A 14,008-nucleotide genomic window follows, 5' to 3' on the forward strand; every position below is an offset into this window, starting at 1 on the left:
ACTTAAGTCGCAGCAACGTTAAAAAGAGGTCCCTGCACTACTTTTTTTTTGCAATTTCATCGCGACTTGCATTGACTTCTGTTAAATGAAGTTGCAATGAAACTGGAGGTCCAAATGGCACTTATCTGTGGCTTTGAAATCGCACTACTTTAGCACGATTTCAAACCTGCGCTGGTGTGAAAAAAATAAATGCATCCAGGGGCAAAATGTGTATCGGCAAGTACTTGAGAAAATCATGTGGTGGGGATGGTTTTCTTCAGCAGGGACAGGGAAGCTGGTCAGAGTTGATGGGAAGATGGATGGAGACAAATACAGGACAATCTTAGAAGAAAACCTGTTAGAGTCTACAAAAGACTTGAGACTGGGGGGGAGGTTCACCTTCCAGCAGGACAACGACCCGAAACATCCAGCCAGAGCTACAATGGAATGGTTTAGATCAAAGCATATTCATGTGTTAGAATGGCCCAGTCACAGTCCAGACCTAAATCACATTGAGAATCTGTGGCAAGACTTGAAAATTGCTGTTCACAGACGTTCTCCATCCAATCTGACAGAGCTTGAGATATTTTACAAAGAAGAATGGGCAGAAATGTCCTCTCTAGATGTGCAAAGCTGGTAGAGACATCCCCAAAAAGACTTGTAGCTGTATTAACCTAGGGGGGCACCATAAAAATGCCCCCCGACACTTTTCACATATTTATTTGTATCATTTATCATTTTCCTTCCACTTCACAATTATGTGACACTTTGTGTTGGTCTATCACATAAAATCCCAATAAAATACATTTATGTTTTTTGGTTATAACATAAGAAAATGTGGAGAATTTCAAGGGGTATGAATACTTTTTCAAGGCACTGTACTGAGAGGATAATACAACCTACAGGCACATAACCACTATAAGGTAGGGGTTAAAAATGTACCCCATAGAGTGAGGGACACCTTGCCCAGACCTTAGAATAGTTGTACCTCTTGCATATCGCGTAGCATTTTCCAATGATTATAGATTAGAAAGGTAGACACTGTAGTTGTCCAGGCGGGGGAGGGGGGGGGGTTGGGTAGAAGAGAGAAAAAAGAGTCACCAGGATTTAGACTTTCCAGAGAGGAATAACCTTAACTTAAAAAACAGGTTAAATATTCATCTGAAATAATAAAAGATGTCCCAATATAGCCAGCGTTGTATTGTTCTCCTCCGTCTCCCCCCCGGGGGGCAGCACTTCTGTGTTCCATCTGTTGGATATCACTCACCCTGGCAAACCACTGCGACAAAGTAGGCGGAGCTTGTTGTCTCCACATGTTGGGGATGTCCTGGCAGCATTCAGGAGATGTTTCAGTAAAGGGCTTAAAGAAGAGCTCCAGATCCCCCCCCCAAAAAATGAAAAGTCAGCAGCTACAAATACTTTGCACATACTTTGCACATACTTTACACATACTTTACACATACTTTACACATACTTTGCACATACTTTACACATACTTTACACATACTTTGCACATACTTTGCACATACTTTACACATACTTTACACATACTTTACACATACTTTACACATACTTTACACATACTGTACACATACTTTACACATACTGTACACATACTTTACACATACTTTACACATACTTTACACATACTTTACACATACTGTACACATACTTTACACATACTGTACACATACTTTACACATACTGTACACATACTTTACACATACTGTACACATACTGCAGCTGCTAACTTTTAATATTAGAGCACTTACCTGTCCAGGATTTCAGCAGTGTCCTCACCCGAGCTGATTCTTCAAACAGCTATCAAGTGCTGGCGCCGCCATCTTGTCAAAGAGAAACTGGCAGTGAAGTCTTTCAGCTTCGCCGCAGGTTTGCCACTGCGCCTGCGCAAAGCCTGCTACGTTTGTGATTGGGGGAAGGAGGGGGGTGAACTAAGGCAGAAGTGGGAGCGGGTACCTGGTTGAGACCAGGTACCCGCTCCCCCCCTCCCCCTCAAAAGATGCCAAATGTGTCAGCAGAGGGAGGGGGAGGAGGCAGACTAACTGAGCTTTTCCCCTTTTGGGCGGAGCTTTTCCCCTTTTGGGCGGAGCTTTTCCCCTTTTGGGCGGAGCTCCGCTTTAAGGTATCTCTTGTATTCTCTCTCAAAAGTCAAGTCAGCTGCACGGAAACGCGTCGCTTAATACAATCATAATATGGATTATGGAGGGTCATTCTGAGTCGTATATTGGGGTTGGGTATTTTGGGGACCGGCGGACCGTGGGGGGGGGAGACAGACGTGATGCTGAATAACAATAATAATAACAAGCGATGAATAAATGCTTTCAGAGTCACATGATTTGGATGTGGGAATCACACTTTACTACTGTAGGGTTGAATATTTGCATATATACATATTGTAATAACATGTGAAATCAATCTATTCTACATCGGAATGTTCTGGAAATGACTTTTCCTAATTACAATTTTTTTTATTTTATGTTTGGTTGGTTATGTAACGTGTGTAAATACAAAAGAATTCCAATAAAAATTGATAAAAAAAGAAAAAAAAAGAAGGTATCTCTTGGTGGACATGGGAGTGAAGGAGAGGAGCACTGCAGCTGGGTTGTCAAAAAGGGAGAAGTCTGAGAGTTTGTGGGGAAATTCCCTTCTTAAAGTGGCCATAGATGGATCGAAATTCAGCCGATTCAGCAGGGACTCGACCAATTTTAATCCATATGTGGCCTCTGCAGTTGAACAGAAGTCGATCGTTAGATTGATTTCTGTTCAACTGCAGAGGCCACATATGGATTAAAATTCATCCGGTCCCTGCTTTACTGTCTGAATTTTGATCCGGTCCCGGCTTTACTGTCTGAATTTCGATCCGGTCCCTGCTTTACTGTCTGAATTTCGATCCGGTCCCGGCTTTACTGTCTGAATTTCGATCCGGTCCCGGCTTTACTGTCTGAATTTTGATCCAGTCCCGGCTTTACTGTCTGAATTTTGATCCGGTCCCTGCTTTACTGTCTGAATTTTGATCCGGTCCCTGCTTTACTGTCTGAATTTCGATCTGGTCCCGGCTTTACTGTCTGAATTTCGATCCGGTCCCTGCTTTACTGTCTGAATTTCGATCCGGTCCCTGCTTTACTGTCTGAATTTCGATCCGGTCCCTGCTTTACTGTCTGAATTTCGATCCGGTCCCTGCTTTACTGTCTGAATTTTGATCCAGTCCCTGCTTTACTGTCTGAATTTTGATCCGGTCCCTGCTTTACTGTCTGAATTTTGATCCGGTCCCTGCTTTACTGTCTGAATTTCGATCCGCTCCCTGCTTTACTGTCTGAATTTTGATCCAGTCCCGGCTTTACTGTCTGAATTTTGATCCAGTCCCGGCTTTACTGTCTGAATTTTGATCCGGTCCCAGCTTTACTGTCTGAATTTTGATCCGGTCCCTGCTTTACTGTCTGAATTTTGATCCGGTCCCGGCTTTACTGTCTGAATTTTGATCCGGTCCCGGCTTTACTGTCTGAATTTTGATCCGGTCCCGGCTTTACTGTCTGAATTTTGATCCGGTCCCGGCTTTACTGTCTGAATTTCGTTCCGGTCCCGGCTTTACTGTCTGAATTTTGATCCGGTCCCGGCTTTAGTGTGTGAATTTTGATCCGGTCCCTGCTTTACTGTCTGAATTTCGTTCCGGTCCCGGCTTTACTGTCTGAATTTTGATCCGGTCCCTGCTTTACTGTCTGAATTTTGATCCGGTCCCGGCTTTACTGTCTGAATTTTGATCCGGTCCCTGCTTTACTGTCTGAATTTTGATCCGGTCCCTGCTTTACTGTCTGAATTTCGATCCGGTCCCGGCTTTACTGTCTGAATTTCGATCCGGTCCCGGCTTTACTGTCTGAATTTTGATCCGGTCCCTGCTTTACTGTCTGAATTTTGATCCGGTCCCTGCTTTACTGTCTGAATTTCGATCCGGTCCCGGCTTTACTGTCTGAATTTCGATCCGGTCCCGGCTTTACTGTCTGAATTTCGATCCGGTCCCGGCTTTACTGTCTGAATTTTGATCCAGTCCCTGCTTTACTGTCTGAATTTCGATCCGGTCCCGGCTTTACTGTCTGAATTTTGATCCGGTCCCTGCTGAATTTCGATCTATCTACGGCCACTTTAAGAAGGGGTCAGCCCTCCCGTTGGACATAAGCCGATCACGGCAGTACTTCCTGCTGTCAGAATACAATCGCTCGGCTAATGTGTGGATGGGGAAATCGGTTTTGTTTTTTTTCCATTCAGCACTCTGGCTGGACAAAGAAATATCTGAACCATGTATGGGCAGCTTTAGTTGTCACCAGAACTGGTGTCCCCTTTGGATGATTTCCCATATATACCTGTTGGAGACAATTGTAACCTTTTAGATTTCTCACGTGGTCACCAGGACAATTAGAGAGGGTGAATCTCCCAAGCGGGGGGGGGACACAGGCAACCATCAAAACTTGGCGGGGTTCTAACCCTTACATTTTCTCATCCAGAACTAAGAGATTAGATCTTTTCTGACTAATACACAGAATAGTTGGGATTGTCAGCTGTTCCCCTGGCAGCTCCGGTACGGCTCACATCCGGCACGTTGGGTTGTGGTTGCCACCATGTGACCTCTATGTGCCCGGACTTGTAAAGTCAGATTTCATTCTATTTATCTATTAAGGATTGGAAGGGATGGAGGCAGCATTTCCCAGCAGCTCTTCCTCTGTGAAATCCCCATCTCCTGGCCCCTTGGTGGGCTGCCTGAGCAATGAAGGAGTCTGGGAACGGAGCCTTTGAAGTGGTTCTCCAGATCTGACTCAGGCATTCTGGAAATGTTTAAACCTTCATGAATTTCACAGGGAAACGTGCTCGCCTTGTGTAGTCGCTGACAGGAGGTTTACATCCCGGTATGACGGCTGTGTCCTCAGCTGGACACAGTGACCTCATTCTGCTAATCTGCATGATGGGGCTGGTCACTGTGGTCACCATATGTATTCTTACTGCTGGATGTACAGGGGGTTCTCTACCCCAGGTCATCTCTGTCCAGATATATGGTGTCACAAATGGCATTTTCTCTCTCGTCCACTGAGGGACACAGGACTTCAGGGACTGTCGCGTTATACTGCGGCCTACAGGAGTCTTGAACGCTGGCAAAATGTTAAGACTGCTCCATGGTTTCCCCACCCATAACCAGCAAGCTTCAATTTTGTGCCAGTGTCCAAGGACTAAGAAAAGCCTGACAGTCTTTGATAACCTCTTTCTTCACTGGTCATGCCGGGGTTAACCTGGTATATGACCTTCAGGCCCTGAACTCTGCATTGTGTCACTTTCCGGTAAAAGTTAGCTGCAAAGTGCTTTCCAAGTCCAGAGCCATCAATGGAGTCTCACATGACCCCGTCTCTGGAGTCTCACATGACCCCGTCTCTGGGGACACACATGACCCCGTCTCTGGGGACACACATGACCCCATCTCTGGGGACACACATGACCCCATCTCTGGGGACACACATGACCCCGTCTCTGGGGACACACATGACCCCGTCTCTGGAGTCTCACATGACCCCGTCTCTGGGGACACACATGACCCCGTCTCTGGAGTCTATGGAGTCTCACATGACCCCGTCTCTGGAGTCTCTGGAGTCTCACATGACCCCGTCTCTGGAGTCTCACGTGACCCCCATCTCTGGAGTCTCACATGACCCCGTCTCTGGGGACACACATGACCCCGTCTCTGGAGTCTCACATGACCCCGTCTCTGGAGTCTCACATGACCCCGTCTCTGGGGACACACATGACCCCGTCTCTGGGGACACACATGACCCCCTCTCTGGAGTCTCACATGACCCCGTCTCTGGGGACACACATGACCCCGTCTCTGGAGTCTCACATGACCCCGTCTCTGGAGTCTCTGGAGTCTCACATGACCCCGTCTCTGGAGTCTCACATGACCCCGTCTCTGGGGACACACATGACCCCGTCTCTGGAGTCTCTGGAGTCTCACATGACCCCGTCTCTGGAGTCTCTGGAGTCTCACATGATCCCGTCTCTGGAGTCTAACATAACCCCGTCTCTGGGGACACACATGACCTTGTCTCTGGAGTCTCACATGACCCCGTCTCTGGAGTCTCACATGACCCCGTCTCTGGGGACACACATGACCCCGTCTCTGGAGTCTCACATAACCCGTCTCTGGAGTCTCACATAACCCGTTTCTGGAGTCTCACATGACCCCGTCTCTGGAGTCTCACATGACCCCGTCTCTGGGGACACACATGACCCCGTCTCTGGAGTCTCACATGACCCTGTCTCTGGAGTCTCACATAACCCCGTCTCTAGGAAAACACATGACCCCGTCTCTGGATTCTCACATGACCCCGTCTCTGGAGTCTCACATGACCCCGTCTCTGGAGTCTCTGGAGTCTCACATGACCCCGTCTCTGGAGTATCGCATGACCCCGTCTCTGGAGACTCACATGACCCCGTCTCTGGAGTATCGCATGACCCCGTCTCTGGAGACTCACATGACCCCGTCTCTGGAGACTCACATGACCCCGTCTCTGGAGTATCGCATGACCCCGTCTCTGGAGACTCACATGACCCCGTCTCTGGAGTATCGCATGACCCCATCTCTGGGGACACACATGACCCTGTCTCTGGAGACTCACATGACCCCGTTTCTGGAGCCTCACATGACCCCATCTCTGGAGTCTCACATGACCCCTTCTCTGGAGTCTCACATGACCCCGTTTCTGGAGTCTCACATGACCCTGTCTCTGGAGTCTCACATGACCCCATCTCTGGAGTCTCACGTAACCCCGTCTCTGGAGTCTTGCGTGACCCCGTCTCTGGAGTCTCACGTGACCCCATCTCTGGAGTCTCACGTGACCCCGTCTCTGGAGTCTCACATGACCCCGTCTCTGGAGTCTTGCGTGACCCCGTCTCTGGAGTCTCACGTGACCCCATCTCTGGAGTCTCACGTGACCCCGTCTCTGGAGTCTCACATGACCCCGTTTCTGGAGTCTCACATGACCCTGTCTCTGGAGTCTCACATGACCCCATCTCTGGAGTCTCACGTAACCCCGTCTCTGGAGTCTTGCGTGACCCCGTCTCTGGAGTCTCACGTGACCCCGTCTCTGGAGTCTCAGGTGACCCCGTCTCTGGAGTCTCAGGTGACCCCGTCTCTGGAGTCTCAGGTGACCCCGTCTCTGGAGTCTCAGGTGACCCCGTCTCTGGAGTCTCAGGTGACCCCGTCTCTGGAGTCTCAGGTGACCCCGTCTCTGGAGTCTCAGGTGACCCCGTCTCTGGAGTCTCAGGTGACCCCGTCTCTGGAGTCTCAGGTGACCCCGTCTCTGGAGTCTCACGTGACCCCGTCTCTGGAGTCTCAGGTGACCCCGTCTCTGGAGTCTCAGGTGACCCCATCTCTGGAGTCTCACGTGACCCCGTCTCTGGAGTCTCACGTGACCCCGTCTCTGGAGTCTCACATGAATGAGGCTAAAGCACTAGGGGCTACCTCACTTCACTGTCAGGCGCCTTTTTACTGTGTAAAGGGTTTACATTGAGGTACTGAGACTTATTAGACATCTAATATAACGTATTTACTCTAATGCTCTACCAAGGCCACACCTTCCCTCTGCTATCCCCTCCCCCCAGCTCCCCACTTTTTCTCCCCCCTTGTTTGCCAATCTTGGGCAGTGCACCCTGATTGCCCTCACCACAATGGTTTGGGTGTGTTATGCCCTGGGGCCTGTATGGTTTCTGGGCCTTAGTACATTCACTCACATCGATCTCAAGGTATGGCTCGTCTGTGTTGTTTTTCGCTGTTGCCATGATGCCGGTGATTTCACGATGTAATTCACTTTACCAGAATTCTATCGCCAGCTTGTTGTACTGCCCCATTCTTATGATACCCCCATTGTGAATCACGTCTCTGTCTTGGTTCTGTGTATTCCTTTTTGTCAACTTACTGTATATAAAACTTTTGTTAAAGAAAAGTTATAACTAATGACAGGTCCACTTCAAGCATGCGAGCCTGTATTTACCTCATTTCACAGGTAGGTGGACGATCGATGTGCTGGTCATAATGCTGTGTTCTTTTCTAGATGGACTTGAAGATCAAAGCCATGGAAGCAAAGTTTCATGAAGAGAAGTTAAAAATGCAGCAAAAACATGACGCAGATGTACAGAAGGTGAGTGGATGGTAAATTGTTCCTTATAGTTCAACCAGGGCTCCTCCACAAGGTTACTAGGGGGTCCCTGAGGTAGGTAACCACTGACCACCAATGTAAGGAACATTCTTCTCACTGATCACCAATGTAAGGAACATTCTTCTCACTGATCACCAATGTAAGGAACATTCTTCTCACTGATCACCAATGTAAGGAACATTCTTCTCACTGATCACCAATGTAAGGGACATTCTTCTCACTGATCACCAATGTAAGGAACATTCTTCTCACTGATCACCAATGTAAGGAACATTCTTCTCACTGATCACCAATGTAAGGAACATTCTTCTCACTGATCACCAATGTAAGGGACATTCTTCTCACTGATCACCAATGTAAGGAACATTCCTCCCACTGATCACCAATGTAAGGAACATTCTTCTCACTGATCACCAATGTAAGGGACATTCTTCTCACTGATCACCAATGTAAGGAACATTCTTCTCACTGATCACCAATGTAAGGAACATTCTTCTCACTGATCACCAATGTAAGGGACATTCTTCTCACTGATCACCAATGTAAGGAACATTCTTCCCACTGATCACCAATGTAAGGAACATTCTTCTCACTGATCACCAATGTAAGGAACATTCTTCTCACTGATCACCAATGTAAGGGACATTCTTCTCACTGATCACCAATGTAAGGAACATTCTTCTCACTGACCACCAATGTAAGGGGCATTCTTCTCACTGATCACCAATGTAAGGAACATTCTTCTCACTGATCACCAATGTAAGGAACATTCTTCTCACTGATCACCAAATGTATGTATTGTAAGCTGTAGATAAAGTAATTATTAGCGGGGGTTCCTTGAGACCTTGACGTTTTTTCAAGGGTTCCTCCTTGTTATAAAGACTGACAAAGGTTGTTGTAGCCAATATAGGTCCTCTTCATTGAACTCTCATAACACAAAACTGTCTGAACCCTGTGCAAGATGAGGCGGATGTGTGGTGATGTCTGAGATATTGTTCTGAATGTTAAATGTGATATTCTTCCCAATCTCTAGACTTGCTGATAATGTATCTCTATGGGAAGTGTCACTTCTGGCAGTTCACCAATTTCGGAATCTGCCCTGGATGGGGAATGGAATGTCAATGCAAAACCAATTGTATCTATGAAACATCCCCTATATACACTATATTCCCAAAAGTATTGGGACACCTTCCTTTACACACACATGAACTTTAATGACATCCCAGTCTTTGTCCGGAGGGTTCAATATTGAGTTGGCTCCGCTCTTTGCAGCTATAACAGCTTCACCTCTTCTGGGAAGGCCGTCCACAAGGTTTAGAAGGGTGTCTATGGGAATGTTTGACCATGTAACTCACCTCAGGATGACATCATTGATTGATCTTTCAGTTTCAACAATTCTTTACACTTTTTTTTACTTTTTATTTGTTTTTCTGCTCCCTTTGACTCAAAAATTCCTATTTCAGATTTTTTATACATTGGAGGAAAAATCCAACAGTGACAAAAAATAAATAATCCTTTTAGATGAACCTCTTTTTATTGGCTGCCGATGTTTGTTTGTCACATCACCGAGTGATAAATGTGAACCTCAATTCTTTCTATATGTGCCCCCTACGGTACGGCCCCCTTACCCTCCACACCCCTTTCACACTGAAGGCGCTTTTCAGGCGTTTTAGCTCTAGAAATATAGCCGGGAAAAGCGTCTGAAATCTGCCTCCCATGTCACCCGAATGTGAGAGCCCGACTGGGGCGTTCCAAAAAGTCCTGCAAGCAGCATCTTTGGGGCGGTTTGGGGGCGCTGTATAAAGCACTTCTAAACCCCCCCTGCCCATTGGAATGCATGGGCAGTACTTTAGAAGCGCCACAACACGGGCGGTTTTAACCTTTTTTTTTCGGCCGCTGGGCGGGGGTTAAAAGTGTCCCGCTAGCAGCCGAAAAGCGATAGTAAAGCGCCGCTAAAACGAGCGGCACTTTACCGCTGACGCGGCCTTGGCTGCAGTGTGAAAGTAGCCTTAAAGGGTAAGCAAGTAAAATGAATATGGCATAAACAATCGCTACACAAGTCAGATTGTAATTGAATCTTATTACAATTTCCTTTTCAATCTGCAGTTATTTTCTGTAAAACGCAATATGGCCACCTGGAGGCGCTCTGTGTACAGATGGTATACAGAACGCCCCCCCCCCCCCAGAAATGTCATTTCCTGCTCGTGTGATTGGCTCACTGATTTTTCCCAGAAGTCCGAACTAAGATACAAGTCAGATTTTGAGCAACAAAAAATCATTTTTGGCGAGATTCTCCCAACGTTAAATCACGTGTAAAGGGATGCAGACCCTAAAACTTTATTTATTAAAGGGGTTGTAAACTTTCGTGCATCCTATGCATTAAGGTGAAAAAAACCCCCGGCAGTCACCGGCCCCCCAGCCCCCCCGTTTTACTTACATGAGCCCCTTCATCTCCTCGGCGGGGATGCGCTGTCCCTCTGTGCACGGGGTCCTGGCTCTTGATTGCATAGATTGATAGCAGAGCAGCCATTGGCTCCCGCTGCTGTCAATCAAATCCAATGGCGCGGGCGCTGGGGGGGAGCCAAATCCGGCATTCATGTCCATGGACACAAATGCTGGACTCGGGAGCGCGCCGCAAGGTAACTTCCTCGGGAGAGCGCCTCTCAACTGTAATAAGATTCAATTACAATCTGACTTGTGTAGCGATTGTTTATGCCATATTCATTTTACTTGCTGACCCTTTAAGGCAACTTTCACACTGCAGCCAAGGCTGCGTCAGCGGTAAAGTGCTGCTCTGATGTGGGGAGGAGCCGCCGGGGGACCCCAGAAGAGGAGGATCGGGGACACTCTGTGCAAACCGATCTGCACAGTGCAGGTATGTATGATATTTGTTATTTAAAAAAAATAAAAAACGATCCTTTACAATCACTTTAAAGCCCTGCAAGTGCAGCAGCTGATTGATAATTATAAAGTCACTCCCAGTAGACTTACAAAATAATAACAAAAGTGGAGGAATCCGCTACAAAGTGTGTTACAATCCCTGTAATGTACAGAGATCACCCAGAGAGGGGGGGGGGGAGGGGGGGGGGGGGGGTTTCTTAGGAGTTCCTCTTTAATGTCTTTGGACACAAAGTATTCCGGTAAGAAGTGCGCTGTCAGCAATGACCGGGGAGATGTGAGCGTTGTCCTGTTAGAAGTAATAAAGGAGCTCTTCTCTCTCCGGTGACATGACGGAGATGAGTTTGGTGCGGGGGGGGGAGGGGTTGTCCTGTTAGAAGTAATAAAGGAGCTCTTCTCTCTCCGGTGAAATGACGGAGGTGAGTTTGGCGAGGGGGGGGGGGTTGTTCTGTTAGAAGTAATAAAGGAGCTCTTCTCTCTCCGGTGACATGATGGAGGTGAGTATGGCGTGGGGGGGGGGAGGGGTTCTATTAGAAATAATAAAGGAGCTCTTCTCTCTCCGGTGACATGATGGAGGTGAGTATGGCGGGGGGGGGGGGTTGTTCTGTTAGAAGTAATAAAGGAGCTCTTCTCTCTCCGGTGACATGATGGAGGTGAGTATGGCGGGGGGGGGGTTGTTCTGTTAGAAGTAATAAAGGAGCTCTTCTCTCTCCGGTTGACATGATGGAGGTGAGTATGGCGGTGGGGGGGGAGGTGTTCTATTAGAAGTAATAAAGGAGCTCTTCTCTCTCCGGTGACATGACGGAGGTGAGTTTGGCGAGGGGGGGGGGGTTGTTCTGTTAGAAGTAATAAAGGAGCTCTTCTCTCTCCGGTGAAATGACGGAGGTGAGTTTGGCGAGGGGGGGGGGGGGTTGTTCTGTTAGAAGTAATAAAGGAGCTCTTCTCTCTCCGGTGACATGACGGAGGTGAGTTTGGCGAGGGGGGGGGGGGTTGTTCTGTTAGAAGTAATAAAGGAGCTCTTCTCTCTCCGGTGACATGACGGAGGTGAGTTTGGCGCGGGGGGGGGGGGAGGGGTTGTTCTGTTAGAAGTAATAAAGGAGCTCTTCTCTCTCCGGTGACATGACTGAGGTGAGTTTGGCGAGGGGGGGGGGGTTGTTCTGTTAGAAGTAATAAAGGAGCTCTTCTCTCTCCGGTGACATGACGGAGATGAGTTTGGTGCGGGGGGGGAGGGGTTGTTCTGTTAGAAGTAATAAAGGAGCTCTTCTCTCTCCGGTGACATGACGGAGATGAGTTTGGCGAGGGGGGGGGAGGGGTTGTTCTGTTAGAAGTAATAAAGGAGCTCTTCTCTCTCCGGTGACATGACGGAGGTGAGTTTGGCGAGGGGGGGGGGGGTTGTTCTGTTAGAAGTAATAAAGGAGCTCTTCTCTCTCCGGTGACATGACGGAGATGAGTTTGGTGCGGGGGGGGAGGGGTTGTTCTGTTAGAAGTAATAAAGGAGCTCTTCTCTCTCCGGTGACATGACGGAGATGAGTTTGGCGCGGGGGGGGGGAGGGGTTGTTCTGTTAGAAGTAATAAAGGAGCTCTTCTCTCTCCGGTGACATGACGGAGGTGAGTTTGGCGCGGGGGGGGGGAGGGGTTGTTCTGTTAGAAGTAATAAAGGAGCTCTTCTCTCTCCGGTGACATGACGGAGGTGAGTTTGGTGCGGGGGGAGGGGTTGTTCTGTTAGAAGTAATAAAGGAGCTCTTCTCTCTCCGGTGACATGACGGAGGTGAGTTTGGCGCGGGGGGGGGGGGGTGGTTGTTCTGTTAGAAGTAATAAAGGAGCTCTTCTCTCTCCGGTGACATGACGGAGATGAGTTTGGTGCGGGGGGGAAGGGGGGGTTGTTCTGTTAGAAGTAATAAAGGAGCTCTTCTCTCCCCGGTGACATGACGGAGGTGTGTTTGGCGCGGGGGGGGGGGGGGTGGTTGTTCTGTTAGAAGTAATAAAGGAGCTCTTCTCTCTCCGGTGACATGACGGAGGTGAGTTTGGCGAGGGGGGGGGGGTTGTTCTGTTAGAAGTAATAAAGGAGCTCTTCTCTCTCCGGTGACATGACGGAGGTGAGTTTGGCGCGGGGGGGGGGGGGGGAGGGGTTGTTCTGTTAGAAGTAATAAAGGAGCTCTTCTCTCTCCGGTGACATGACTGAGGTGAGTTTGGCGAGGGGGGGGGGGTTGTTCTGTTAGAAGTAATAAAGGAGCTCTTCTCTCTCCGGTGACATGACGGAGATGAGTTTGGTGCGGGGGGGAGGGGTTGTTCTGTTAGAAGTAATAAAGGAGCTCTTCTCTCTCCGGTGACATGACGGAGGTGAGTTTGGCGAGGGGGGGGGGGGTTGTTCTGTTAGAAGTAATAAAGGAGCTCTTCTCTCTCCGGTGACATGACGGAGGTGAGTTTGGCGAGGGGGGGGGGGGTTGTTCTGTTAGAAGTAATAAAGGAGCTCTTCTCTCTCCGGTGACATGACGGAGATGAGTTTGGTGCGGGGGGGAGGGGTTGTTCTGTTAGAAGTAATAAAGGAGCTCTTCTCTCTCCGGTGACATGACGGAGATGAGTTTGGCGCGGGGGGGGGAGGGGTTGTTCTGTTAGAAGTAATAAAGGAGCTCTTCTCTCTCCGGTGACATGACGGAGGTGAGTTTGGCGCGGGGGGGGGAGGGGTTGTTCTGTTAGAAGTAATAAAGGAGCTCTTCTCTCTCCGGTGACATGACGGAGGTGAGTTTGGTGCGGGGGGAGGGGTTGTTCTGTTAGAAGTAATAAAGGAGCTCTTCTCTCTCCGGTGACATGATGGAGGTGAGTATGGCGGGGGGGGGGGGTTGTTCTGTTAGAAGTAATAAAGGAGCTCTTCTCTCTCCGGTGACATGACGGAGGTGAGTTTGGTGCGGGGGGAGGGG

General features: G+C 48.6%; 1 protein-coding gene across 1 annotated transcript in view; it reads left to right on the top strand.

Moving 5' to 3' along the window:
* LOC141114264 (centrosomal protein of 112 kDa-like) overlaps positions 1–14,008 on the top strand; it is a gene marked incomplete at its 5' end in the record, with an annotated part of 269,004 nt that overhangs the window by 76,166 nt on the left and 178,830 nt on the right. Inside the window, 1 exon segment of the mRNA XM_073607849.1 lies at positions 8,088–8,174. Within this exon segment, the coding sequence (XP_073463950.1) occupies positions 8,088–8,174 (87 nt within the window).

This window comes from Aquarana catesbeiana, linkage group LG12, assembly GCF_042186555.1.
Source record: "Aquarana catesbeiana isolate 2022-GZ linkage group LG12, ASM4218655v1, whole genome shotgun sequence".
NCBI classification, from domain to species: Eukaryota; Metazoa; Chordata; class Amphibia; order Anura; family Ranidae; genus Aquarana; species Aquarana catesbeiana.